Raw genomic sequence first — 23,496 nt, 5'->3', positions numbered from 1 at the left:
CTGCTGTTAAAACTTGGAGCCATGGGGTTCACACCCAGGCTCCTAAATCTTTTCGCGAATTATCTATCCGGTCGGAAGCAGTACGTAAAGTATGGTCCGTACGTTTCTGAAAGTTACCCCACGAGATCTGGCATTAGTCAAGGATCTAACTTGGGGCCTTTTCTTTTCGTGCTGCTGATAAATGATCTTCCGGATGACGTGCATCACTGCACAGTACTAATGTTCGCGGATGATGTAAAGCTGATTAAACCGATTCGGAGGCGGGGGGATTGTGAAGAGCTGCAACGGGACTTAGAGGCAGTCCATCGCTGGAGTGTTGAAAATAAGCTCTATTTTAATGCCAGTAAATGCGAAATGATGTCATTCACCCGGGCTCGCACAGTACAAATGTTTAATTATACCATAGGCGGCGTTGACGTGTCGCGTTCGGAACAGGTACGCGATTTAGGGGTTCTTTTTGACTCAAATATCACGTTTCGTGAGCATGTCCAGGCCGTGACCAACACTGCGTACAGAAGATTGGGCTTCGTCCTGCGCAATTCCGCGCCTCTGACAGTGGAAGCCACACGCGTGTTATATGCGGCACTCGTGCGTAGTATACTCGAAACGAACGCAGTGGTGTGGAGTCCGCATGAGAGTAAATATATCCTCATGCTGGAACAAGTTCAAAAGGCGTATCTCAGAGCATTATACAAAAAAATACACACGTGCTATCCGTATATGTACCCCACGTTGTTTTTGCAAGGACATCTGGGATACGACTCGCTTCAGTTACGGAGGTTACTCTCTCTGGCGAAATTTACGATCGGGGTTATAAGAAGCACAATAGATAGCGTGGATCTGGTCGAAGCCTTCATGCGCTTATTTGTGCCTAACCAGTACACTCGCGCGCGGCGCCATCCGCTGCTGGCGGAGGGCGCCACGCGCACACGGGCGCACGCGCAGGCGCCGGTCGCGCGCGCACGCACTGCTCAACTCCGTGCTAGAAGCATACCCGGAGTGTGATTTGTTCGCTAGTGCAATTGGACGATTGATGATTGAATGTAAGAAGATGATTGAGAGAGAGATGCCTGTAAGTAGTATCACTATTAATTAAGATAATTTTGTAAAATATACTTGTGTACTGGATGTATAAGTATTATCGATAACAATTTGTGCCGCTGTGGCCTTAGCTGTTAAGGTACAATTGTATACTGTAAGTAAATAAATAAATAAATAAATAAATGTCTGACGGGTGTCGCTATTGTTGACCTGTAACCTAAATAGTATATGTACAAAGAGTTTTTCTATTTCGGCATACTATTGCATCAATCTTAGCTAGTACCTAAAATAATAATAATAATAACAGGATAAAAAAAAAAATAATAAGGACCTACACCGTAGTCGTGTACTTGCGATTAGTCTTAAATGGTTGCGTAATATAATATGTTTACGTTACAAATGGTAAATATTAACTAGGCGCGATATTTTATTGACAGGTCATTTGAGTATTTAAAGATTCTGTAAATGTGTATGATATATACATCTGAAAAATCTTGAATATAATTACTCAGTATATATAAACAGTAGATATATTAATAGGCGATGACAATAATTTAATTAATCATAACGACTATCGATACATTATGACTTATTGAATTGATTACCGAACCATAATCGTTTTACCATAATTTCGAAGACAGTCGAAATTATGTTCCTAAAGAAAGTGTTGCAAGTTTCAGATCAAGGACCGAGGAGCGTCCAGGTGAAAGGGCCAGGGTCTGGTATTCGTTTACCACCCAGGAGTGCCCAGGTGAGAGGGTCGGGGTGTAGATTCACTTCCGACCCAGGAGTGCCCAGGTGAGAGGGTCAGGGTAAAGATACCTCTGTTTCGATCGTCCACCGTGGGTCCTCATACGCTGGCATGGTATGCGAGCTTGCGTCTGGCGGCGCAATGTCCGGCGTCCGTGATGAGCAGCATCGGCAGCACTATCCAGGCTGACAGAGCTTGGGTGGCCCATGATGCTGTTGCAGCGGACGGGTACATCATGTTGCCAAAGCCCGTGGCGGCACGGGAATTTCATTCAATCGTGTGATGAGGTGGTGATGTCATAAAACCGTGTAAATGTGTTCTTTTTGCTTGTTTCGCGAGTGAAGTGTGAAGTGAAGTGTTGCATTGTTTACTTAAATATGTTTATAACTTGTGAAATTAATTTAATTATCATAATTTAATTAGATGTAATGAATTCAATTGGATGTAATGAATTTAATTAGATGTAATTAATTTAATTGTATCGAAGTTAATGTTATTCATATATTTATTTTTCACGGGCCTATATTTCTTGATAAGATTTATGGAAATATTTAAAAATCCATTTTATAGGATATCGTAATTATGGGGTAAAGGTATCGGTATGAAGTGAAGTGATGTTTTGTGTTTCTATTGTTTAAGAATTATTTCAAATGCATATTATACTACACTTTTATAATCTTTTTCTTGTATAAACTGATATTGTCTTTCTTTTGAATTATTTCACATTAAGTTTTGGCGAAGGGTCTCGCCTCGAACAGGATGGCCGAGCTGTTAGAGTAATTATTTATTAATGCCTTATTTTGATTTATCTTACTGTCATTTATGATGAAAGTATTAAAGAATATCAATTGACTAATAGTAGTCACTGGGTTTCCGCCATGTTGGAATGTTATAAAAATGGCGGACAAGCAGTGACGGGGGCCAGTTCGAGTACAGACGAGTAGTAGTGAAGAAGTCTTGAATTATTTATTGTAAATTGGTTGTTAATATGTTTGTTATAAGTGAATAAAGTAAATGTGATGGTACAAGTAATAGTTTTCATCATCAACCTGGTAATATCCCCAACAGTTCTTAGCCATGTTTCATGAAAATCGGTCCACTATGTCGCGGTCGGGGGTTTTTCAAAATTCAAGATTTTGTGGTAGGTTATTATTTACACTAACCTGACACCTACGCCCATTCGTTAGAATTTTTCAATTTTATTAAGCAACTAGCTTTTGCCCGCAGCTTCGCTCTTCCTTCGGGGGGGGGGGGTTTTGCCGTGAAAGACGGACAAACAAACTTATAAAGTGTGGATTATATTTTTTTTAATACCACGCCGTGCCAAACAGGTATACGGTCCGCCTGATGGAAAGCGGTCACCGTAACCTATGGACGCCTGTAACTCAAGGGGTGTCACATGCGCGTTGCCGACCCATTAGAAACTTGTACACTCCTTTTTTGAAGAACCCCATACTGTAGTTCATCGGGAATACCTCGACATAGCTCATTCCACAGCCGGAGCGTCCGCGGGAGGAAATTCCTCTGAAACCGCACGGTGCGCGACCATTTAGGTTGCAAGGTGTGTGGATGAGCGCCCTGTCGATGGCGAGAATTAGAATTGAATAATAAATTCCATACCTATATGGAATTATCCAAAAGATCATACTGTCCCACTATTGGTCAAAGGCCATCTTCCCTCTTTCTCCAAGTATTCTTATGTCCTGAAGTCTTCTACAAATCTCTGTCTTTCATATACTTTTATAAATAAATACATTTTCGATTTAAAACTATTTTTTTTGCAATTGTTTTAATGTGCAGGACCGAAAATTAGGTCTATATTTCTATGGGTAGGCGGTTCCCTTAGGTCATCTACTTTCCCCGTAACCTCATTGCGATTACCTGGAGGCTACCTAAAACCGTTTAAAGTAGGTTACCGTGACTCACCCGTGGATAAAAATAAACGCGCATTTTGGATTCCATTCAAAAATTTAGTTATTTCCACATTCCTGTAGCAAATTGGCGCCTATAGGTAGATGAAAAATTCACGTGATGTTTTGTTTACAACCAGCGTTTTATCTTATTTTATACATTTCACATGTGTATTTAAAAGTATGTCTTGTACAGAGGTGTGTAGAGTTGATGTTTAATGAATATACTTGTCGTGCTAAATCGGGCATTTTGCCAAACACGTGAGATAATTTGTACGTCCAAATTAAGATGATCTGTCATTTAACAACATTAATTCTTTATTTGACTTTCGAGGAAATTTTATTAAATAAATTGATTATGATTATGATTATACATCAGTACAGATAGTGGACAAAAAAACTTAAACTATAACTTATATAAAAATAAATAAACCTAAAAACTACCCTCCAGGCCCTAGCCCCTCGGCAGGGTGCCCATCACGCAAGCAGCATTCCCGCGCTGTATTGCAATAGCAATTCTTTGCGCGAGAAAGCTGCCGGCGCGAGGGTCACCTGTTGCCTCCCTTAACCTTTATTTGATGTAATTTGCTTGTGAAAATGTTGAAAATCTCGCAAGTCCCAGCATACTTGTACAAATACGAATTACATTCAAGTTTTAAACTCGAAATTACCTGATTCTTACGCCGCACCGTGGATTGCATGGACGATCGACGCGCGGCGCGACGAAATCAATCCTTTGATCTCTATGGAAGTGTCTTAACTGGGTAATGTCGATGAACTATCGATGATAGGCGATGCGTTGCGATGCGACGCGACGGCGACTGACGCGCGACCGTCGTTCACGCAAGCCATGGCGTTACAAGAATGGATAGCGCCATTAACGATGGCGTGCAGATTTGTGAAAAGTAACGTTTATGAGTATGACATTACGAACCAAGGCAAGCGCCTTCGCAAATGAAACGATCTATAGATCAATGTACAATGGTGAAGTAATTATGATTTACTAATATGCTGTAACTGTGTAAGACGTTTCAATTTAACGTTAGGCAATAAAGCATTATGTGACGTTAAGCTAAAATGAAGTTAAGTATACACAAGGAGGTAAAAATACGTGTAAAGATCTTGTGTTTCTTGTGATTTTGCTATTATGCACTGATCCCACCGCGAGCTAGTAAGCTATGAGCTATCAGCTATAAAAACGAACAAAAGATAAGCACCCCCGTGCGAATAAAAGAGACACGGCGATTTAAATAGCTCACCGCTGGGCGAGTAACTATAAACATAATTTAATTATCTTTCGTTCGTTTTTATAGCTGATAGCTCATAGCTTACTAGCTCGCGGTGGGACCAGTGCCGAAACATGGAAAGCTTTGATTAGATATTAATTTTTATTTTTAGTGACAATATGTATCTCCAGCTCAACTAAAAGTTCATAAGTCTTGTTACAAAGGTTTTATTTAATTTTATTTATTTTAGAAAAAAATGGGTTCTCTTAGGCCCACTTGCACCAATTACTTAACTCAGGGTTAGTGGGCTGTCATCTGTCAAATTCCATATAAAATGGTGGGTTGACCCTCCATTTTCGTTGGTGCAAGTGGCCTTTAGTAATCCTTATACTTTTTCTTGGTACCTTCTCCTTTATCGTATTTGTAACATAGTTCAAGTAATTCCTTGTGTTAACTGCACTAAACTAGTTCTGCCCTTTAATCGAGAGCAGAAATAAGTCATACTATCATTTGTTTGTTAAAAAATACAGAAGCAAATATTTTTTTTCTCTTACAAAGAAATAATAAGCTGTATATTGAAATAGCGAGCTTCAGTAAATGTGTATAAAGTCTATATTGACGTGTTTGTGTTTATAATAATGTGTGCAGAGTGGACAAACAATATAATTAAAGATAACATAGACAGGTATAAAAGTTATAGGTACAAAAGTTATAAAAGTTTTGAGTTTATTGTTACTTTAGGTATCGCCCTTACAGTAAACAGCAAGTGTCTGAACGAGTTTGTTGTTCCTATTACTGACAAGCAATGTAGTAAAAATACCTACCACTATTTTTGTCATTAGGTATTTAAAAATTTAATTGTAAACAAACCCCTAAGGATATATACCTAACCGAATACATTATACAGTGATCAAAACAGCCTTCCCAAAGACACTAAATGAAATATTTACGCAAAGATTTCAAAAGTAAGGATGAGGTTATTCATATAATTTCGACTAACCATTCTCGTTTGATGCGTCTTAGTGGAACGTCAAGAGATTGGTTGATGAGTTCACATCAGCACGCGATTGGACGTTTGGCTCGCTTTTTTACACAGCGTTGCTTTGCTTGCTACAGACGCCACTGTGACCTGTCTGGCCTAGCGCGTAGTGACCCTGCCTACTAATAAAGCAGCGGTCCTGGGTTCAAATCCCAGTATGGGCATTCATTTGTATGATGAGCACAGATAGGTATTTGTTCCGGAGTCATGGCCGGATGTTTTCTATGTAAATTAAGTGAAGGTATTAGTATATTTTATATCGTTGTTTGAGTATCCAGAATACAAGACTTCTATGTCTTATTAGTGGGACTCAGTCAATCTGTGCGAGAAGTCCTATAATTTTTAACTTTTGATTAGCGGAAATGTCTGGGGGAGACTTTTCCCAGATGGGTAGACAGATATCACGGATTTCCATTTACTACGATCCTGACAAACCACTTTCGCTTCACACACTTTCATAACCCCAGCCACTCCAGAATACATTCCCATAGTATTAATGTTCATATGCCATGTCCTTACCAAGTAATATATAAGTATACGTATTTACGCAACAAAATTGACTTGAACGTGTCCCCCGGCCCACGTGACACCACATAAAGGGACGGTTTAATCAAAACTCCTCCACTGGAAAGCCGGACAGTTATCTAATTGGGAGGTGAGATTAATAAAGTAATTAAAGGTTATTTGAGTGATGTGGATGTTGAAAGAGAGTTGTTTTTTTTTTTTTATTATTATAAATGGGCTTACTCTTGACTTGACCACAGACTAGCCAAAGGCAAAGACGTGGCCTACGATGGAGTGAGCTCGCCCAGAAGATGCCTGTTCACTCTTGATTTGAAGGTTGGAGGAGGAGTTGTGGGGAGAACGCTGTGTGACTTTACCGTGCAGGCAAGCATGGTCGCGTGATAAACGACAAAACGTCAGGCCGTCTTTTTTGCACTATTTGTAAGTGCGAATAAGACGGCCTGACGTCTCGTAGTTTATCACACGACCATGTTATCTATGCTGGTTTTTCTTTAATATGGAATCTTTGGTTGTCTGGAAGAGATCGCTTTTTGCGATAAGGCCGCCTGTTGTTTACCTCTATAACGAAATTTATTGTAACATGTGTGTTCCTATGTACATTTTGTAAGGCTGTGCAATCAAATGAATTTGTATTGTATTGTAAAAAATATGTATAGGTACGACCTAGGTATTACTTTTTTACTATGTTTTATTTTATTTATTTATTTAAAGGTTTACCAATAGTTATTACAATTAATCTTATGTAGTTTATACTAAAATTAAGTAAGTAAGTAAGTAAATATTCTTTATTGCACCACAAGGATAACAGATTACAAATAGCAGACATTAAATAGGTAGCAACAGGCGGTCTTATTGCTGTAAGCGATCTCTACCAGACAACCTTAGGGTAGCAGGAAATAAAGAATAGACATTTGAAAATGGTATTGCAAGAAATAATTAAAGGAATAGGAAAATTACACATACACTAAGTAAATTAAGTACATGCTTAATGTATAACTTATTACAGGTAAACACAACATGCAAATATTTAAACTAATAAAGTACAGGCACACCAGAGAGTGGAACAGCCGCACACCAGAGAGTGGAACAGCCACACTCTCTTGAAATTGTCTGTTCCAGAACACGCAGTCGCTGTGGCCGAAATCGGCCTTGACAGCATCAACAGATATATTTGTCATCGTCACATCATATATATATATTTGATATCGTCTTTCCCTATCACTTACAGTTAGTTTGTTTATTACTAAACCTTTCACACTTGATCCCCATAGCAAATAATTCCCCCCTACATCAACGTACGTCCCATCAAAGCAGTCTCATACAATTCTGTTATACGGCAAGATGGATGACTGCCACAAATGAGGAAAAAGTTTGACATTATTCATTCCTTTCACACGCACAATAGCTTACTTTACCAACTTCTCTTCATCTACACTTTTGTACAGGAAAATATCCTCTATACCAACACAGTATAAAATATTTTTATTTAAGCGTTACATTATGATACAGTGTTTGCAGGCGTAGGGTTTGCAAATATAATTTGCTGCGGCCTAAAGATGTTATTATTTATTATGATTCGTGTAAGGAAATATGTTGGGCGTCATTTAGGCTGTAGATTATGTTTACTTACACAAAAATGGAGATAATAGAAATTAACACTTTCAGATAAATACAGAGGATTTCATTCCAAGGCCTATAGCCAAAAATAACCGATATAACCGAGTAGGGCGCTCTACGTGTCGCGCGTCGCGCCTGCACTGCTCCGCCGGGGCTGTTGAGGTGGTGGAGTTCGTTCGCCAGAAGACTGGCTACACGCTGAGGGTGCTCCAGCTACAGTCGCGCCACTATACGTGCACTTCTGCAGGACCGTCGCGAGCGCAGACTTCTGGTCGAAGGGCGTCGTGTTTCGGCGGTTCCGAGACAACCTACCGAACCCTACGCCGTGTCGACCGTGTCAGACGACGACGTAACGCTGTTACAAATAAATAGAATATTGTTTTTTTCGTCTGTTTTTGATGTGTTTATTTTTTCTTACATTTCTATTTTTATGCTTTTATGTATTTTTAGTTAAACAGTGCTTTAGTTTTAAATAAAATGGATGAACGCGTAAACGACACGTATACAGGTTGCTCCATGGCAAACGCGAATTACTGAGAGAGCTGAAAGAGCGATAGAGAGGGTCAAACTCAGTCGACTACTCAACTACTATACGTAGCGTCTACGATAGCACTCTTGGCTAGATGGCCAGATCTAGATAGAGCACTGCCAGACTGTTTTATGCATTTTCAGAAATTGGGGCCCAAAATTATTGTCAGTTGTTAACAAAAAATAACTCGATGTCATTGACGATAATTAAGAATAAAATTTGTCTAAAAACCAACTTTTTCATGTTCAAAATGTAGATTATTGCTTATAATTTATGTAATTAACACAAAAGCAATACTTTTATTGAAATTTCGTGCTTAATTGTGGTCACAAAACTGACATCGAGTTAATTTTTGTTAACAGCTTTCACATGGGCACCAATTTTTGAAAATGCCCTTTTACAGAAAACTGCAGCCAATCAACATTGTACTCTTTCGAGCACTTATGCCTGATGAAGGATCTCGAAATGACTCGAAATCGTGAGTACATCCGTATATTTAAACAGCCTCTCGAAAGTTTAGCGTCTATCACAGTCTCATGTTCATTCGATAAGTGAAACTGGCATCGACAAAAAGATTTCGGTGGGTTGGCTACGCATATTATGTAAGGTACAGCGGGGCAAATCTCGACTAGAGGGCAAATATAACTGATCCATTTTTTCAATGTTTTACAATGTTGGCAATAATAAATAGAGTGTCCACCGGTTATATATGGTAGACGTGTTCAGTGGATACATGTAGAAGTCAACATCATAAATAGTGTAACAATGGAAAAAATGGAATGGATAATTTTAACACTTTTTGGTGTTGCGAGTGTCCATGTTGGCTACGGTGGTGACATATGTTTGTTTGCCACTGATGTAATATAATTAATAGCCGAACCTAACCCAATCATCTGATTATTACGGCCAGATGTTTCTAATAGCATTAAAACTCGATTAACTTATATAACTAATTTCCTTTGTTTAATCAGTGACCGCTAGCAACCATTTTGTATTGATTAACCATCAATTATTGAAGATTAAAAACATATTATAATGTAATAATGAACTTTTTATTGTCTGTTTCTTGGTGACAAAAACAAATAAAAAAAAGATATCTTGTGATCTTGTTTTTCAAGCAGTTTCCACTCAAACGTTAAGTTGTTATTACTTTGAGAACTCTTCTTTCGGATTTATTATATATATTAGCTTTTGCCCGCGACTTCGCTCGCGTTAGAAAGAGACAATGTAGCCTATGTCACTTTCCATCCCTTCAATTATCTCCACTTAAAAATTCACGTCAATTCGTCGCTCCGTTTTGCCGTGAAAGACGGACAAACAAACAGACACACACTTTCCCATTTATAATATTAGTATGGATGATTCAAAACTAACCCTTTCCCGCCCATAATAATAATGAATAACCGTTGTTATTTGAGCTGTACAGTGGCGCCAACTGGTGAGCACAAAAACGGTAGCCAAAACGCCCTTAAACGCATACTTCATCCGGGACACTATCGCGTGCGCAGACTTCTGGCTGAAGGGTGTGGTATTTCGGCGGTTCCGGGGCAACCTGCCGAATCCTACGCCGAGTCAGACGACGCAACGGAGCCACGCTGTTACGTCGTCGCCCAAATCTAATGTTTAAAATGTTGTAGGTATATATTTTTTTGTAAGTCTTGTTTTGTATTTTGTAGTTTAACAGTGCCTTGGTGTAAACTGTAATGCTGTGTTACTTTTTGATTAAAATGAATAAATAAATAAATACTTTCCTTACAAGCCGAAAAGACTTATTTTTTTTTAAAATAAAACTGCGAAAATCATACGGTCAATTATATTTAAATTGAGCTATCTTTATCGGTACGAGAGACAAATTAACGTGACCGCTGACCGCTTTACAGATAATATTATGTCACCTTCGGGGTCAATGAGCTTTGCGAGAGTGTGAGATTAAGCGCGTACGCATTGAGGTAGTGATAATGATGTGTTGAGAGTGACGCTGAGCGAGCAGCGGAAACAAAAGCGGTAGCGGGGACAGGAGCGGGCAGCGGGTATATTTGTAGTGAAACACATTTTAAACATGTACGCATTGAGGTAGTGAACCAGTTAGTGATAATGATATTGTAAAGAGAGAGTGACGCTGAGCGACGAACGGAGAGCAAAGCAGGTAGCGGGCAACGAATATAACTATTAGTCTTCTTCTTCTGTGAAAGAATTAAGCGTTAGCTTGATAATATTTTGCCAAGATCCTCTGCAGTACACTTAAATGGACACAGGAACTCATTTATGTTGCGTTGTTTGGTTGATTCGCTATTTTAGATGGGTATCTTTATAGCTGTGCCTGTGTGGTGACGGGTTAAGAATTTCACCACCCCCTTTCTTCCCGTGGGTGTCGTAGAAGGCGACTATGGGATATGGGTTAAATTGTGGCGTAGGCGAGAGGCTGGCAACCTGTCACTGCAATTTCACAGTTTCGTTTTCTTTCAACCCCTTATTTGCCAAGAGTGGCACTGAAGCTTTAGTAGTTTCATGTGTTCTGTCTACCTCTTTATGGGATACAGGCGTAATTGTATGTATCTTTATAGCTATAGTAAAATTATGTCACTTTTGTTTGCTCAACTTATCGGGTTTCACCAGTAAACCCTCGCACTGGTGTGCTAGTTATGTTTTAGACCATACATTTACACTATGTTACGGATATCAAATAAGTAGTAGGTAAGGTAGAAACAGTGAGACAGAGCGTACAAAGGTTTTGGTAATTTTTATTAGTTCTTTACATAGAATAGTACCTACATTACGATACAAGTGCGGAAAATAAGAAGTTCGAAACGATACGAGTGGCGATAAATTGGGTCGTGTTTTAAATCGACACGAGTTACGAATTTCCTTCTCGCACGTGTATCGTACGACGTTTTTCAGTACAGATGGCTCTACGAAGATTCACCCTGACAAGAAATGAACCAGTTTTCACACTAGTGCGTAAAAAAGCACCATTTGTACTGAAAACAAAACATTAAAAAAAACTACTGTGTTCTCTACATTAATATAATTTATCACAGTTGCTATGTGCGCCTACGACGCTCCTAAATTAAACGCCGATTATCACCCAGAAACCTTACTTCAAAAGAATAAGGCATACTATCCAATGGTATTACCTTTTGCTATGTCTACCCTAGCGATAGTAACTTTTGTTTTAAAAATATTAGAGTTCAAATTGAAATGAGTGGAAGTCTATGGATTCATTAACCTAGCGATAGTCGTATATTGGATTATAAGAACATTTTTATCTAGTAATAAACATGTTTGCATACAATACATCTTGTAATTTGATAACTACAATGACGTGAAAAGAATCAAGGTTTGTAGCATACCTATTATCAAAGACATATATAACTCCGTATAGACAGATAAAGTCTAAGAAAAAAACGTACCTGAGTACCATACAGAAAAAGGTACGGTGACCTAGATGGTTATACACCTTTGGGGGACGCTGGGCTAGATGGCGCTAATATTAATATTTGACATTTTAACACATATCAAGTTAAGAATATGGGCTAAATTGTCACAACTGAGGTTCAAAAGTTTTAAGCTTGTGTCGAGAGATGGCAGTCTATGCACTGTGATTACACATTTTACTTCAACAGTAACTCTCTATAATACTCGATCCTCTTTGCTATTATATAGCTTGTAAATAGTTGTCGACTGTACAGGGTGCGTAGCAGAATGGCACAAACGCTCACGAAACGAAACGCTCGTAGATATCTATATCGCTCTTGCGTATTGGCGCGACAGAGCTAGACTACCTTTCGCGGCGTTTCGTTTTCGTTTCGCGTCGGAGAAATGCCAATCGGCTACGGCACCTGAGCTTCTAAAATATGATACCTACTTGATAGCGTAAACGTCACGGTCACGGAAATAGTATGTACCTAAGCAGAGTATAATAAAGAGTACCATTCTCTCGTACAGTATGGCCACTCCCGCTCCCCGCTAAAAGTGCCGCCCACCCGCTCTCGGTTACCTCACAGTTACCGCCTGTCAAAAACGCGACCAGTCATCCTGTCTTATCTCATTAATTTGAGCTGCATAATTATATGTAATACCTACGATTGCCTACCCCTTCATGGGATACAGGCGTGATTATATGTATGTATCTGCCTACTAGGCAGAGCATATGAACTACTAAGTTTCAGTGCCACTCTTGGCAAAATAGGGTTTGAAAGAAATCCAAATTGTGACATTGCAGTGACAGGTTTCCAGCCTCTCGCCTACGCCACAATTTAATCCATATCCCACAGTCGACTTCTACGACATCCACGGGAAGAAAGGGGGTGAAATTCTTAACCCGACACTACATATGTATATGTAATATGCTTGCCATATATATGACCAGTGGATACTCTACCTAATAATTCAAAAATCCTAAAACATAGAAAAAATAGAGTAGTTAAAAACTGTATCTTGCAGCTTTATAAGTACACTGAAGGAAAACAGTGAGAAAAATCGGACTCATGACAATAAGGCTATTTAAATACTACTATGAGGCAATAATAGGTCAGGCTGTGACCTTTGTCGCTTTCATCCCCCCCCCCCCCCCCTCTAGCAGACGGATCGAATAAGTGGCAAAATACCGAATCAACGAGAACATCGTTTTGAAACTGATGACAAAATGTAAGTACCTAAATATTGGAATGTATTTCACACTTCCTTTATTAGAAATATACATAAATTTAAATTTCCTAATTGTTTAACTTCAAAAGGTCGTATTAGGCTAATGGATTTAGTCAAAAGGTGCCTTTTACTAATTTTCTGCGAAATTCGATTACGCTCGGGCCAGTTCTGTAATCTCATCAATCGACCCAATTAAAATAAACTTGTTGCGTTAACTTGGACCCTTTTTAGTATTTTACCGGCATTTTAAAGAAATTTCCAAGAAAAAAAGTAAACTTTTACTTAAGGTTTAAAGTGTTTAAACATATTATTAAGGTTTATTTAATTTCTCATGATATTCGCATGCATTTAAATTGTGTGGCACCAGTTATACATTGCCAATTATTGAGGCTTTATCCAATAAAACTGTCTAAGGCCGATAGTCCACTATCATATGTTTATCATAAAAATATGATCTTAGGTCTGTCTGTATGCCTCTCTTTTTCTCCAACATGAAGAAAAAGGACGACATGTTGCCTATGATCATATTTCTATGATAAACATATGATAGTGAACTATCGGCCTAAATACTGAAATGCATCGAAATACAGAAATGGTATCAAACGATTTCTCACACCGTCTAAATAAGCTCAGGGTCTTCGGTTACCGCGATAGTTATGAAATAAAACTATGGAAACGGATTAAAGCGGATTAACTAGCTTTATTTATAGTGTGTGAACCTGCCTTAGAAATCTATATTATTTATGGTCATGGTTCGTTAATATTTCTTGTATGTGGGTAGCTTTTGCACATTGTAATTTTTCCTCAGTCACCCGTTGACCACGAACGCTGTAAAATGTTCGAAACGTCGGGATGAATTGTAAATTCATTATACGCGATTTAATCCGTTTCCATAGTTTTGTTTCATAAGCTCTTAGGGCCCATTTACACGGTGCGAGAACTCGCACGTGAGTCTTAAAACATTGCGATTTTGACTGGTGTGCTCAGTGGTTAGCATGTGAATTTATGCCTGCAATGTAACTAAAATCGCTACAAGTTCCCGCATCTTATAAATGGACCCTAAGAGTCAGACCATACTACGATGACGGTGATTTTGATATCCTGAAAATCCTTTCCTGTGCAGTTTAAAATAATGTGTATTGGGGCGGGAGCTAACTCCATTTAAGAAGTGTCTTTTCAAAAGGACTTATTTCTATAAGTCAACAAGGGTTATTTCTCTAGGAAGACATAGATAAAAATAACCTCTGTTGACTTATAGAAATAAGTCCTTTTGAAAAGACACTCCTCATTTATACCATGTAGTCTTCTAAATCTTGTATAAATGTAAACTCACTCAACGTCACTCGCATTTAGTAGACTTAAAATAAATCTGGTGCTTTTTAGAAAATTTAATATTTGTGTAGGATCAGAAATTATGGATTTAATCTATGGTAAGATGGAAAAGGTCCCCCGACCCGATCTAAATAACAACGTAAACAAAAACATTTAACCCACGAACTCGTAGCATATTTTGTTTCATCTGCCGCGATTGCAGAGTACGCTGGTTCGATTCCAGCCTCAGGCACTAGAGACCTTAGTCACTTTTTCTTTCATATGTGTAATTTATTTCGGTTTTAATATTTTGTTTCCTTTTAAATAAGGAATTCCTAAAGTCAAGTATTTTACAGTCCACAACAATTCATAAATACTTGAACAGAATATAAAAAAGCATTATAAGTTTGTACTATAAAATTAGGTAAAAATTTTGTATGACACACACGGTCTCAAACATGCAAAAGGTTGATAAGCTCTCCGTATCAGGATACCTGTAACTCCAGGGGGCCGATTTTTGAATCTCACTTTCACTAAAACACCGGTTGAAAACGGTGACTTGTTATTATTTTCAGTGACAATTTCCTGAATTCGAACGCGTGAGACTAAAAAATCGGCCCGCAGATGTGTTACGCCGTGGCTTGCGTGGGCGACGGTCGCGCGATGGTCGCGCGACGGCGATGCGACGCACACGAAATCAAACCTTATCGATATGGAAGTATGAGACGCGACGGCGACGGTCGCGCGACCGTCGCCCACGCAAGACACGGCGTTACATGCGCGTTGCTAATCCCAGTAACCCACCCCACTCCTTTTCCACCCCAGTTAAGCTCGGGCAACATTACTCAGTGCTAAAAATATTTTATTAACTCCCGAAGGTAAAACGATCTTACTATAAAAACTAACGTATTTTATTTTTCTGCAGCAGCCCATAGAAAAACACTAAAAAAGCATAATTCTGTTCTCAAGACTTCATTAAAATGTAATTTAATATGACTCAAAAGCCTTACCTTAATAGGTCGTAGCAGCATTCCTAGTGGAATTACTGACAATAATATTAGTCCCTTGGTCCCTTACCTGCAACAAGATAAAATTAATTTAACAAACAAAATAAACAAGGACAAATTTGGAAAATTCAAAGACTTGATAATTAAATTCCAGATAGTTAAGTGACATGAGGCTTAAATTAATTAAAATGTTTCAGGGGACGTCAAATTAAAGCATCCCTTATTAGTGACTGTGTAGGTATTTTTGTTTTAATTTAAAACAATATTGACAGTAAACACCTAATATTTAAAGGTTTTTGTTATGTTACCAGTATATAATGTAAACATAGTGTCAATTGTGTGATTGGATTTAGGCCGATTTAGACGACGCACGAGCTTACATGCGATTTCAGTTACATTGTGGACGGTTTAGGTTACATTTTTTTTATATACTACGTCGGTGGCAAACAAGCATACGGTCCGCCTGATGGAAAGCGGTCATCGTAACCTATGGACGCCTGCAACTGAAGGTGTGTGTTAAGTAGACAGCAAGAAGGAGAATACAAGTTCCAAGGAGGGCTCGGGTTGCCGACGACTCAAAGGACAAGAGACGGAACAAATTCGTTCCGTAGATGCTTCCGTCACCGGCACACCGCACCCTCGTTGAGCTCCGGCAGCCTTACTCACCGGCAGGAATACAACACTGAGTAGGGTCTAGTGCTATTTGGCTGCGGTCTTCTGTAAGGCGGAGGTACTTCCCCAGTTGGGTTCTGCTCTAGATTCGAGTGAGATGATATCCGCTGTGCTGTGCCCTACCACACAAAGCGGAACGTCTTTCGCTATGCCCTACCTCCTTCAAAAAACATATTATGATTAAGATTTGTCAAAACAACCGCAATATAATGAACCTCGCGTGCGAGTTCACGCACCGTGTAAATGGACCCTCAGTGATAAAAGAGAGAGCGAGCGATTTATACTTCATCGCTCGGTGACGAACTATAACTCGCTCGCGCTATCATCGCTTCTTTTTAGGGTTCCGTAGTCAACTAGGAACCCTTATAGTTTTGCCATGTCTGTCTGTCCGTCCGTCCGTCCGTCCGTCCGCGGATAATCTCAGTGACCGTTAGCACTAGAAAGCTGAAATTTGGTACCAATACCAATATATCAATCACGCCAACAAAGTGCAAAAATAAAAAATGGAAAAAAATGTTTTATTAGGGTACCCCCCCTACATGTAAAGTGGGGACTGATATTTTTTTTCATTCCAACCCCAACGTGTGATATATTTTTGGATAGGTATTTAAAAATGAATAAGGGTTTACTAAAATCGTTTTTTAATAATATTAATATTTTCGGAAATATTCGCTCCTGAAGGAAAAAGAAGTGTGTGTCCCCCCCCCTCTAACTTTTGAACCATATGTTTAAAAAATATGAAAAAATCACAAAAGTAGAACTTTATAAAGACTTTTTAGGAAAATTGTTTTGAACTTGATAAGTTCAATAGTTTTTGAGAAAAATACAGAAAACTACGGAACCCTATCCTGAGCGTGGCCCGACACGCTCTTGGCCGGTTTTTTTTTACATGGGAGCGACTACCTTTTGTTTATTTCTATCGCCGATGGCTCATAGCTTGCTCGCTTTCGGTGGGTTCAGTACCTTCAGTAGATTTGTGGTAGCTGCGGGTACGGTCAGCAGGAGCCCCGCGACCTGCGGGGCCCGGCGAGTTTTAAAAGCGGTAAGCAGAATTTTCTTCAACATAGTCGTTTTTAGATCGCTTTTAACGCCCTTTGATCCCGACCGTAATCATCGGGTGTGCCTGCCACATTCAAATTAAGATACCCTTAAAGTATCCTTTGTTTTCACGGAAGCCCAATTTTGCTGTAAATATTCATAAGGCACCTTCAAAAATGGCCGAATGTGACGTTCAATACAGAAGGGTCTTCTATGATTTAAGTACAAGGTTATTTCCATTTGAGTTTCCAACAAGATACTGATTATATTTCCAAAAGGGATAGGCAGAGCACATAAAATGATCAAGTTTCAGCGCCCTTTATAGCTATTAAAAGGGTTAAAAGAAAACGATATTGCAATATTACAAAGGCAGGTTGCCATCCCATATCCGTTGGGCAACCATAGGAAGAAAGGCGGTGATGATATTCTTAGCACTGGGGAAATTACATCAAAAATTTAGATCAAACCGTTCTTCCTGCTCACGAAGTATATGGGCCCTTTAGGCGTGGAAAGTCACAAATAGTCTTTCAAGTTCTCTCGCCCACGTAAGCCTGTTCCTTTTGAAGCTTTGTACGTTTTAGTCTAAAGCTTCCTTATTCAATATTGGAATTATTAGTTAATGTAATTAAATCTGGTAGGCAAGCACGATCGCATGATAAATGATATAACATCAGGTCGTCCTTTTCGTACTATTTGTAAGTGCGATAGGGACGTACCGATGCGATAAAGTTTACCCCACTAGTGTGCTACGCCTGCTAGAAGAGCTACTAACTAGGTACTTAGTTTATAATTTCGGTGTAGGTTAGGTATACTTCCTAGATATATGTGGGTGGTTCCTAATATCATCAAGTATATGTATCAAATATCAGGTGTGTTTACTGTTCAATTATGTAATGATTATGATGACGGTTCTTATATAAATCCATACTATCCATACTAATCCATACTAATATTATAAATGGGAAAGTGTGTGTGTCTGTTTGTTTGTCCGTCTTTCACGGCAAAACAGAGCGACGAATTGACGTGATTTAAAAAGTGGAGATAGTTCAAGGGATGGAGAGTGACATAGGCTACTTTTTGTCTTTATCTAACGCGAGCGAAGCCGCGGGAAAAAGCTAGTATTATAAATGGGAAAGTGTGTGTGTCTGTTTGTCCACCTTTCACGGCAAAACAGAGCAACGAATTGACGTGATTTTTTAAGTGGAGATAGTTGAAGGGATGGAGAGTGACATAGGCTACTTTTTGTCTTTTTCTAACGCGAGCGAAGCCGCGGGAAAAAGCTAGTATTATAAAAGGGAAAGTGTGTGTGTCTGTTTGTCCACCTTTCACGGCAAAACGGAGCGACGAATTGACGTGATTTTTTAAGTGGAGATAGTTGAAGGGATGGAGAGTGACATAGGCTACTTTTTGTCTCTTTCTAAAGTCTGTCTCTGGCAAAAACTAGTAGTAAATAACTAATAATTTGTTAAAATTCCGCCAGTACAGTAAGGCGAATCGCTAGGTTATTTAAATAAGGTGCATTGGGGTAATTTCGAATTACAGAAATGCTCGGGTAATTTCGAAAGGGGAGTCTTGATGTGATGGAAATAATGGTGATTTTTATGTGACTTGTGATATTTATTATTTATACTTAATATAACGATTAATTAGGAAGAAACCTTTCTCTAAAAGCTCCTTACTGAAAAAAAGGTGATAAAAAGAATACTTTCGTTCTGACTGTACCTATCTGTGATTTAAAAAAAAATGTAATCGTTTTTAATTACGATAAACAGCCCAAACAACCATTTTTTCCTGCTTAGAAAGCTTGATGTAAAATTTATTTATCCCTTTTAACCGAAAAAATCGAGGTTTGTTAAGTTAGTTTGGATTTTAATAATAACATATGTTATACACAGTAATTGAATTATATGTTTATTTATATGGAAAACAGTAGGTATAATATGTAGGTATAAGTACCTACCTGACCTGCGTCACAGCCATATTGTTATCTTATCTACAATTTTACTAGTAAGAGGTGTGATTTATATAACTGACGTCAAATATTATTTCCTGAAATGGAATATTGCAACTGATGGTAAATGAGTCATTTCACCTTGTTGCAGAAATTTAAAAGTGTTTCGTATGGGTATGTCGTTTCATTAATGAAGTTGCACTTTGTGAAATTTAACAAGAATTTACTATGATAAAAATGTATACACTTCAAATGAGACTTGCATGCGAGTTCTCGCACCGTGTAAATGGGCCCTAAAGATTTACAAATTTGCACGTCATCATGAATGCCACGCTTTATGGTGCTCCGACGCTGGCTGTTGTAAATGTAACATTGTGTGACAGGGACAGCGTTATGTCAATGCCATCGCGCTATCTCTGTCACTCAATTTTATATAACATTAATAACACCAGGGGAGCACCATTAATAGTAGATTCATTTACGCCAATTTCATCCGCTCCCACGCGAACGCTGGCCCCAAAATAGCTCTCTGGGGCCCGACCTTTGATAAAGTGGGGCCTGACCTGTGGTATTTTGGGGGCGTGGGTCAAAGGTCGGGGTCAAAGGGGTCAAGGTCGTTGAAGGTCACTGCAATTGCGCAATGTTGCGGTTCCGCTGCTTATCGATTTTTTTCCGTTTTGCTTACAATGAGGGGGGTGGGGGAGGGATGCAGGTTTACATGATGACTTAGGTGGGAAGGGGGGTACAGTTTCAGTAAAGTTTGAGGAAGCTTAGTGGGGGTGAATGAAATGGTGCCTGTTGTTGTTTTGTTTGTATTTTTGCAGATAGGATATTTCATTACCAAATGTAAAATGGCATGACATGATGACACTCGACAGATCATTTATCGATTTGTAGAGGAAAGCGATTGCGGACAGAGCATCGAAGACGAATATGACGTTCGTTTCAGAGATCAATTTTATATCCCGATCTTCTTCAAACTGACCTTACCACAGAACTAAGTTAGGTTAAGAAAAAAAGTGAATCATTTATATAGGAGCCGAGAGCGTGTCAGATTTTGTACTGGCCTGTGATTGGAAATATGTTCCAGGCCCTTGAGTGTTCATAATTATTTTATCACGTAACGAGGAATTTTTTATGTTTTTGTAGACTTCAACTCACAAAAATTGACTCCCGAAAACTGCAAGCTGTAAACCCAAAGACGCGGGCAGTTCAGTGGATTTTACAGAGTTCGTTTGAAACGTTAAGTATATATTAGTTTGCTTGATTTATGGTATACTTATATGAAATCTGTTGACCTTTCCTACATTTTTCAAACCAAGTCTTAGAAATGAGGTATTCTCCTTAAGGCTTTAAATATCGTAACAACAAATCCGTCACGTAAACGGATTACGATCGTTAAAAGCCTCGCAAAGCTCTGGTTGAAACTTCTGTAAGCGCTCAAACGAGCCCCTAACATTCTGTTTTATGCCTTCATTTTGTACAATGACAACATACAATAAAGTATGTATCTACTTAAAACAGGAAACAGGTATGTTTTAATAGGGCAAAGTAAATAACCTAACCACAAAATTAAAATTAAAAAAAAAAAACCCCCGACCGTGACATAGTGGACCGATTTTCATGAAACATGGCTAAGAACACTCCCGACTAACTCAGCTTTCAGACAAAAAAAAACTAAATCTAAATCGGTTCATCCGTTCGGGAGCTACGATGCTACAGACAGACACACATACAGACAGACAGACAAACAGACAAACAGTCTAGTCTGTGGTCAAGAGTAAGCCCATTTATAATAATAAAAAAAAAAACAGACAGACAGACAGACACGTCAAACTTATAACACCCCGTCGTTTTTGCGTCGGGGGTTGAAAATTAAATCAAATCAAAGTTAAAAACATTTATTCAGCAAGTAGGCCACACGGGCACTTTTAAAATTTTCAGATGTCAACATTACAATAAATAATATGAATTCAACTAAAGTAAAAAGCTACTATTATGTATGTGAATATCTCGCTAAACTCATGGGTTAATTTTTGTGTCTTTCGCTTGCTCGGGTATCGAAATAGGTTTAATAAAGTTTGCCCCGGACTCCCCCGAGTGAAACACAACATTTTTCACCACACTTACCCGATGAAAATATTAATCTTATACTTTTAAACGAGCAATTCTTGTATATTTATTTATTTATTTATTTATTTATTTATTTATATATTTATTTACACTGACGATCTCGGAAACCGCTCTAACGATTTCGCAGAAATTTGTTATGTGAGGGTTTTTGGGGGTGAAAAATCGGTCTAACTTATCCTTAGGTCCCGGAAAACGCAAATTTTCGAGTTTTCATGCGTTTTTCTTCGCGCGCCATCTCGTGTGCAGTAGTTGTACTGTTAAGACAGAATTCTTTCGGTCGATGTAACTACTATTTATTGCAAACACTAGATGGCGACACAGGTCAAGGCTAAAACGAATAGAAAAATACACTATTTGAGTTTTTGTGGCGAAATGCGCGCCATCTCGTGTGGAGTAGTTGTGTTGTTAAGGCTGATAATTCTTTCGCTCGATGTAGGTACTATTCATTTTTGAACTAGATGGCGACACATGTCAAGGATACGAAACAAAACCGAGCGAAGCTCGGTTGCCCAGATATTTGTAATAAATAGGCAAATATGTCAAATAAACAAAATCCCAATGCTAAATTAAACTAAACAGTTTCATTTAATTAACAACACAAGTAGTCTAATGCAATTTTCAGTGGTATTCGTGCATTTTCTTTAGCATTAAGTATTTTGTGCAACAGGCGTTTAAAGGAGGTCGAAAAAGGAGAGTGCCTTGGGTAACAATATGAAATTCGTAACTCGTGTCGATTTAAAACACTCTCTTTGGGCATGTATGAATTTATCGCCACACTGAGAGAAAATACAACCAGTTTTCATGTTCGTTCAACAAGTTTTTTGGTTAAAATAGCGCCTACGTGCTCTTTGGTTCAAACAACAAGCTACTTGTCATTTAAATCGGCAATATATTTGAACCAACAAGTCGATTTTATAAAAACAACCTGACACATATTGTTTTAAACATACGTTTGGCTGATTCAAACGGATAAACCGCAACAAGTCGAACTTGTTAAATTCACAATGCAAATTTCTCTCAGTGCACTCGTTTCGAACTTCCTTTTTTCCGCACTTGTATCGTAATGTAACTATTCTTTCTGACAAGTTTAAAAGTCAGTGAACGCGGATATTTAAAACACTGCATTGTAGCCCGTAGCGTGGGTGGACTGCGGCTGCTCCGCGTGGGAGAATGCGGAGTGTCGTGTGAGCAATAAAACCTACGCGAATGATTACAGTTTTTATATTACTATCATAATCTGACCGTTTTGAAAATAGTTATTTGTTATACAAGGGGGCAAAGTTATATTTTAACGCCGAGTGTGGAATTGAAAGAAGAGCAAGCAAAAGGATATAGTTGAACCACGAGCGAAGCGAGTGGTTCGAGAATAGAATCCTGAACTTGCGAGTTTTTTAACACACGAGAAGTAAAATACATTTGCACCCGAGTGTAACACAAAACTTTTCCCCTCACTATAGCGAGGAAACTACAACGCAAGAAATGTATTTATCACTGCTTCCAGTAGTTCCACTGGCGGTAAATCATCTTTATTACTAGATTCACCTACTTTTATCAATTTTAAAGCAGATAATTTGACTTTATTCAATGTCAAATTACTTTACCCACTAGTGGATAAAATGCGTTTTTACCCGCTGGTATTAAAGGACAAAACACGTGTTTCCGAGCTAGTGAGGGGAAATAATACTTAAGGCCCTACTTTTCGTAGCTCTTTATATAATTATACTTGAATTGGTTGTGAAGTTGTTCATACTTTCGCAATAGTGACAATGTGTAAAAGTGGGGCTGTTAAATGCCACTGAACGCGGACATTTAAAACACTTCTTTGTAGCCCGTAGCCCGTATGATTGAATGAATGAATGAAATATTTATTTGTATCAAACAAGCGTATATACAGGTCTTACATAATAGTGGTTTTTTCATGAACGATTCTTGTTTTTCCACGACGGGCGTACAAATATTGTTCTTATAACTAACTTATTTAGGTACTACGTAGCGGCGCGGACTGCGGATGCGACGCGTGGGAGGATACGGAGTGTCGTGAGAGCAATAAAGCCTACGCGGAAGGTTACAATTTTCAGATAACATTTAGATAAAAATTA

General features: G+C 38.6%; 1 protein-coding gene across 1 annotated transcript in view; it reads left to right on the top strand.

Annotated features, from left to right (window-relative positions):
- The window catches only part of LOC125224952, a 156,586-nt gene that overhangs the window by 2,939 nt on the left and 130,151 nt on the right, over window positions 1-23,496 (top strand). The window contains exons 5-6 of the mRNA XM_048128471.1: window positions 493-674; window positions 880-1,072. Of these exons, the coding sequence (XP_047984428.1) occupies window positions 493-674; window positions 880-1,072 (375 nt within the window). The remainder of the gene's footprint in view (window positions 1-492; window positions 675-879; window positions 1,073-23,496) is intronic.

The sequence above is a fragment of the Leguminivora glycinivorella genome, chromosome 3, assembly GCF_023078275.1.
Source record: "Leguminivora glycinivorella isolate SPB_JAAS2020 chromosome 3, LegGlyc_1.1, whole genome shotgun sequence".
NCBI lineage: Eukaryota > Metazoa > Arthropoda > Insecta > Lepidoptera > Tortricidae > Leguminivora > Leguminivora glycinivorella.
Note: the sequence above shows the minus strand (reverse complement) of the source record. Positions and strands in the feature narration are given on the sequence as shown.